Source organism: Penaeus vannamei, chromosome 3, assembly GCF_042767895.1.
Source record: "Penaeus vannamei isolate JL-2024 chromosome 3, ASM4276789v1, whole genome shotgun sequence".
Classification (NCBI taxonomy): Eukaryota; Metazoa; Arthropoda; class Malacostraca; order Decapoda; family Penaeidae; genus Penaeus; species Penaeus vannamei.
In genome coordinates, this window is record NC_091551.1 from 52,717,168 (window position 1) to 52,724,790 (window position 7,623).

Genomic DNA, 7,623 nt, shown 5'->3' on the forward strand with positions numbered 1-7,623 from the left:
TATGGGAAACCGTTTACTGACTTGCTTCAACATGCACCCTTATGATAAGGGGATGCTGACCTCTGTCTTCAATTTGTTAACTTTCCTCATTCAGGATTGCAGTGCAGCTTTTAAGTTATTGCAAGTTTTGAGCCATTTCTCAACAAATGCTAACAGGACCAAACAATTGTAATCCCGGTGTGAATGGGTTATGAAAACAGTGATAAATAAAACATTAATTCAATATACATTTTTATTTGAATATACAGCAAGCATTTTTATTGTTTGTATCTGGTTAATGTTAACTAATGTACTGTTTATTACCATCAGTCTGGAAGCAACTTCAATTTCATATGGACAATCTACAAGTAATAAGAATGACCATAACAATCATATGAAAGATTATGTAGAATACAAAGAAAAAGGATTAAATTAAGGGAGAAAGAAAACAAAAAAATACATAGACGGAAAATATAGGTCAAGTTGTGGCTACAACAGTCTTCATGCCACTACTCTTACTAATAATAACTAGGTAAGCAGTCCATTCAAAAAGATTTTGTGAATTAAAGAAAGCGAACAATGCACAAATAACATAAAAAACTTAATCCTACTTCAGCCTTTTTTCCCCATCTGTCACTATCGGATAGAGGGCAAAATAAATATCCGACAGTGTTGGCAGAAAGGTTTCAGCATTGTCTAGCCATACTCGTCCAATTTTAAGAGAATATTTTGCCTTAATGACACATCTAAATACCATAAAAGCATGAATAATAATAATAATAAAAACTACCTTTCAGATGGGTAATTTGTTTTTGCTACAACAAGCATTAAGTCCATTCATTGTACAATTTGAATGAAAAACTAATAATACCTTTATTTTATTTTAATAACGATTAGAAAAAAAAATGCTTGTTTGGTTATCTAGAGTGACCTCATCAGCACTGACTCTGCTATTGGACATGCACGACCACTTCACCGGGGTTGGTTCACCTTAGCCCGGCCTTAAAGAAAACTGGGCAGCCTTAATTTACTTCTCAACTACACAGACACACAATATATTAACTTCATTCACCAAGAAAAAAATAAATTAATAAAATCAAATGACAATATGTAAGTGATTCGTTCTTATTATCCTAAGAACAAGTAAACCCAAAGGTGAGTTAATCTTTTTTTTTCTTTTCAAACAGAGATTAAATAATTCCTTAAAACTAACACTATGAATAGGTTACCATATTTCCATGGGTAACTCCCTTCCCAATCCCTTTCCCTCCCCCCTAAATAAAAGAAATAGAAAAAATGTATGAAAACTATAGAATAACATCAATATGAACATTTGAAAAGGGATATAAATAAATACAAGTATAAATAATAAAGTCAGAACCCCTTCATGGTAAACATAATTCTTAAAACTAGCCAAGAAACCTAAAATAATGTAAACAGTCCAATATGAAATATGAATGCTTCCTTTTCAACTCTTAGATCAGTATTTGTCATCATCAATGCTCAGAGGTTTCAAAGATTCTTACATTGCCATATAATATAACTATTTTTGATAACAATAACTTAAAGATTACGGCTTGTAAAATTATCTACAAAATCTAGTAGGCACATGCAAGGTCCTTCCTCTTGCATCAACAGTGAACACACTTTGTGAACATTAACATGGTTCATATTAATATCTTTTCTCTATATTCTAATACATTTGCATTTAAACTCTAACAGAATGTGACATTGTAACAATACTACTTTTCCACATAAATTTTTACTTGCCTTGTAATCACTAACCAACTAATTACCCTTACATAAAATACTGTTCACATTCACAGATTATACATTATAAAATATGTTGGTGTAGAAATTGTTCCTGGATAAAAACTGACATTTGCTAGATATTTATACATTTTAAATAACCTTTTTTGTTCTTCTTCCACTATTTCTCTTTTTATGTTGTTTTTTCTAATGCTATCACTTTAGCAAAACAGTAATGCACAAAAGCATGAAGCAATATCTATAAAATTATTTTATCCAAGAAAAACCTAACAATACCACCTGCCCAAGTTAAGTGGATGTATTCTTGCTACACAGCAGTTACTACATCTATATTTATATAACAATACAAAACAAGACAGTTATAGCATGTTACATGTAATATGTATAAAAAGATAAAAACTCTGGAGGGTGACGGCAAAGGAAGGTACAGGAACATTACCACTGTTAACTGTAGTCAAATGCATAAATGAGGTGGTGTCTCGGCACTTTGAAAAAGACAAGAAAATAGGCACGAGTGTGTATATTGCACAATTAACTAGGTTATATATATATGGACAATAAGAAAAAGAAAAGATTTAGTGTAAAAGAATATATCATGCCTAAACACATTGTTCAAAAACTTATAGGCACCACTAACCATTGGAATGCTTACTTAGCACAGGACCTACTATCACTATTACTACTACTACAAAAAAAAAATAAAGAAAAATAGTAGCTTTGGTTCTCATTGTCAAAATTTCTGTACATATCTCATCTGAACATTTTCTGTACATATGAAGTATCTTGCTGTTTTATATTCATCTACAAAGTTTTATAGAATATTCCCATTTTATTCTATAAAAAAAAGAAAAAAAATACTATTCCTGTATGATCATAATTTGCAGTGGTTGCATAAAAAGATTTCAATACAAATAACTGTACCTCCTCCATACTGATGGTTCAATAACTTAGTCCTGTACCTGTATAGCATATCTAAAAATTATTCTTGTAATATCAATGAAACTGCCATCATAAACTGGCTCACTCTTCACTAGTGACATTTTTTTATCTACACTTCTTACACAAACTAAAGACAAGTATACATAAAGGAAGGTGTAAATGAGATTCCACAATGCAGAACATGTATGTACTGTAATATCAAAATGTAGATTACTGGTACATCTATATCAAAAAATTAATCCTGATGACAATATAATATTAAAAGAAATTACATACCTAGCCGCATCATGAAATTCTCAATCATACCTCCGCCTACATTTGTCATAAAGGTACAAAATATCCTCTTTACTTAACATTAAAACTTGCATTACATTGAACTTGAGTATCATTTTAATGTCTATTTGCATCTGTACTCTCTAATATCAGTAAGGAAAGATTGCTTGTCAAAACTGAAACACTAAACTGTTCAGACTACTTTGTAAAAAAAAATAAAATAAAAAATGACCCATAAAGGAAGAATGTGCTACAAATATGGCAATGGCAGTAAGTTCAAGGCCAGATATAAAGGTACCTGATGAGTCTCCAGATATATCCAGTGGTGATACACTCCCTTACAATCAATGGAAATATATATGTATAAGGAGAATACACAGACTATTATGCACGGCAATTTCCATGAACCAAAAAGCTTGATCCCCCATTCACAAACATGAATACATACAACCATATATGATATCTAAATTTTTCCCAAGTTTATCGCATCAAATTTACTCTTACTTTTTTGTTCAGAGTATACAACAAAGCGTTTCCCCTAAAACCAGATCCACTTTCTGCAATTTCTGAAGCAACATTAAACATTCATATATATATAAATATACAACTATATAAACATTTGGCAGAATGTTGTCTCATTCCATTGCTTTTCTATATATGCCTACTGACAAAGTGTATAGTACAGTGTTTGAACACTTACAAGAACACTGATTCTAAAACAACTTGTGACATAACATCCAACACTACAACGTGATGGTTTTAAAGGGATGCCAATCCCCGACAGCTAGTTGAAAAAAAGACGGCAAAGAACCCATTAACAACAGCAGATTTACCATGCCAATAGGTAATTCCATGATTTTTCCTTGTGGGAAATCAAATCTAGTTTATAATTTGGCACACTTTCAAATCCGAATTTCAACTGACATTCTTTAAATTGCTAATGATACTCTCAAAAAATATAGTTTTGCTTGACTGACACATGTTTTGTCACTTGTGTATCTTTTATAAAAGGTAGATATCTTTGTAACATTTTACAATACTATTTTGACAGGTGAACAAGACATTAAACCATTACTCCTAGCAGTACTCTTCTTTTTCACTGATTTAATGCCAATTTTGATGAATTAGATACCCATGAAACATGTTTCACAAAAAATGTTGAACTTTAAACCCTAAAAGTCCTAGGAACTTATGTGAACCATTATTATCCCAAAACAAAAGTTTAAAAATACAATATAAAAAAGAGAAAAAAAAGCTAAATAGGGATTCCACACCTGAACACAGCCTTAATTATGAATCTATCACATTATAAAGACAACAGCTACATGTCTTGGTTACTTACAAAGTTTCATTCTCATGATTCCTGGTGGCTTACTAATCTAGGAATTTTAGACTTTTTTGGGGTTGATGTTGTCACTTCATCGTCTGACAAGTCTGAACTGCAAGGTGATGATGATGGAGTTGACATAAAATCATTATCTGTTGAATCGGGAACGCTTTGAAAAGTGCCATTTTTCTTTTCTTCTGTTCTTAGTCTCTCTGGAGGATTTTTGTTCTTGGTCACTTGAGCTGAGCTTTCCTCTACTACTGATGAAGAAGTTGGCAAGTCAGAAGAAGAAGCTGTCACACTCTCGGAAGGTTCATTCTGTGTTGCTGTTGGTATTTCAACAACTTCCTCCCTCAGTTCAAGCTCTGCCTCTGCTCCTTCAGATTCATCTTCTGAATCATCTGTGCTGGACAAACTTACATGAGACGGAGCATTGGTTGAGTCTGCTAACTGAGTGCATACAGAGTCTGAGGGGGTTACTGGGACACTGTCTCCTTGATGTGTAGTATTTGGAGTTGTAAGTACTTCGTTTGTAGAGGAATCTGGTTCACTCTGGCATGGCTTTGGGTTACCAGGCTTTTGGTCTAAGGATGCATTTGCTTTTTCCTCAGGGTCCACAGACGTGGAGAGCACAACTGAATCAGTTTCGGTCTCACTCATTTCTGTGTCAGAGCTCTCCGATTCCTCTGGAGGTATGCTTGCTTCTACATCAGAAATAACAGAATATTTGGTCACCTCTGGCTCCATAGAACAGCTTACTTCATCTGCAAGAATATCTGAGGTAGTTGGGGCTGTTGGTCCCGAAGAGAATGAATATTCTGTTACTTCAGGTTCACTGCTATCTGTCTCAGACTCAGTACATGTACTCCCCTCTTCCTTGATAACAGCTAAGGAATTGTCATCTGGATTCATAGGATCTAGACCATACTCTTCATTCAAGTCAGGTATATAAGCTTCTAGAGGGGCATCTGGTTTATCATTCATAGGTTTGTTTGTAGGGACAGCTGTAGGCATTGCCAAAGGAAGACCTGGATCTGTCTGAAGTGGAGCTTTTGTTATAATAGGGGATTCTACTACTTCTGGTTTAGTCTTTCTTTCTGAACCTTCATCTTCCTCCTTTGCTGCTGCAGGGCCTTCCACTTGTGCCTTTTCCCTTCCATTCTTTGCTGTTGTTTCCTTTTCAGGAGTTGAATCAGGGTAAGGTGGAAGTGCCTCCTCTGATGACCCGCTACATTCAGAAGCAGGTCTTGCATCTTGTGTTGGCTGACGGGTTTCTAAGTAAACAACAGGTGGGTATTCAACAGAATCATCAGATGACTCTACTGGGTCTTCAGGAAGAGATGTTACTGCTACAGGGATCTCTTTTGACTTTAGCCCTTGTGGTGTTTCAACTGGCTCATCATTTTTTGCAGCTGCAGCAGGAGGCAGGTCTTCAATTGGTTTCTCCTCTCTGACTGGCTTTTGGGGTGGTGATGCCTTTAAATCTCTTGATATATCTTTCACCTCAAACACTGGCTCAACGGGATCATCTAACTCCTCAATATCTGCTGTTATTGGGACATCTACTTTATGGACAGGCTGCAAATTTTCAACATCTTCTTTCATCAATGGAGTAGCTGGTTGTTCTACTACTGGAGGAGGTACAGAATCTGGGGCTCTTTTCACTGGAACTATATTTTCTTTCCAACCATAGTCAGCGTCAGGCTTCGGTACAACAACAATCTCAGGTCCCTCAGTTTGAGAAGCCTCTGCTGCCTTCACTGGAGTGGGAGTTTCAGGAGCTTCAGGAGCAGAAGGCTCTGAAGAAGGTGGGTTCTGAACTGGCAATGCTTCAGCATCAGGCTCAGGTGTACTTTTTCCCTGTTCAGGAAGAGCTGTTAACTGAGGACATTGTTCTGGATCAAGACTGTCATCGTGTGGTGAGCACTTCTGAAGCAGAAGGCCATCTTCCTCATCACTGTCAGTTACAGGTTTCTTAACAGCAAGTGGAACTGGGACATAGACAGGTGCAGGTGGAGATCCACTAGCTGGTGGCTGTGACTCTGGTTTCTTGGCTTCAGGCTGTGATGTCTTTGGAGTTGCCTTGTTCTCTGGCTCTTCAGGTTGTGTGGGCTTAGGTGATGGTTCTGTCTTTGCAGGTACAACCAGCCCCAGAGGAGCTACTAATCCTACAGGAGCTACATGATTGATTACTGGGACTGTCTCCTTTTCATGAGAGATTTTTGCTGGTGCAACTACTTCCTCAACAGGCACAAAGACTTCATCTTTTTCCTTAGGGTATCCATTGGGAGTTTTGGAATCTTTAGGGCTATCAGAGGCAGGTGGGTCTGCAGGGTCCTTCTTAGTGTTGGGTTCCTCTATTATTTTCTTAACTTTTTCTGGATCCTCTTCATCAGTAGGGGCTGAAGCCTCAAGAGGGACATCCTCATGGTTCCCATTTACATCTGGATCTGGTGATATCAAGGGGCCGTGTTCTGAGTCTGGGGGCTGTCGGGGACGGAGTGGTCGAGCTCTAAGGCATATATAGGCATAATATAATCCAACACCTATACCTATAATGGCTAGTAGTAGCACTACCAGCCCAGTTGCAGTTAGTCCACTACCACCTGAAAAAATACAATACATATTAATTACAGTTTCCTTATTATTGAATAATCACATAAATACAAATATTGTTACTAAATTAACATTTCTGTCTCAACAAACAAAAACATATAGCCACATAAAGCATGGAAAATATTTTTATCAAGAAACCTAATGCACATTATCAATTTTCAATATCAGTGGCACACCTGATTACTGCAATACTTTATATACATATATATATATATATATATATATATATATATATATATATATATATATATATATATATATATATATATATATATATATATATATATATATATATATAAATTCTTTATAAAAGTAATGAAACATGTACTGAATAGTAGTTTGAATTAAAAGACCTGAAATATAGCAGTTATTTGTAGAGATATGGAAAGGGTAAATGTCCCTTTAGCAAGTAATTTGTAAATTGGCTGATTTCCTAGTCTAAAAAGCCATTACCACAGGAACATCGAATGCCCACTGTAGTTTTGTTTTGGGAATTGTGTTTGCATATAGATGGCTCCACAAGTATTCAGTTACCAAGGCGTCAGATTCATGCCTACTTGACCTCACCTGATTTCCCCTTTCCTAAAGTTTTCAGATTTTAAAAAATCTAATTATATTAATAACATTATTATATATTATTATTATTATTATTGACAATATTAACAGCAATAAAAAATAAAAAGAATCTTTTCAAAATCAAGTAAAAGGGTAAATAGGTA

General features: G+C 35.3%; 1 protein-coding gene across 4 annotated transcripts in view; it reads right to left on the bottom strand.

Annotated features, from left to right (window-relative positions):
- Positions 1-218: 218 nt before the first annotated feature.
- The window catches only part of LOC113821081 (fibrous sheath CABYR-binding protein), an 87,120-nt gene continuing 79,715 nt past the window's right edge, over positions 219-7,623 (bottom strand). For all 4 annotated transcript variants that reach the window (XM_070116926.1, XM_070116943.1, XM_027373521.2 and 1 more), the window contains one exon: positions 219-6,894. In XM_070116926.1, coding sequence (XP_069973027.1) covers positions 4,316-6,894 — 2,579 coding nt within the window. In that variant the 3' untranslated portion in view covers positions 219-4,315. The remainder of the gene's footprint in view (positions 6,895-7,623) is intronic.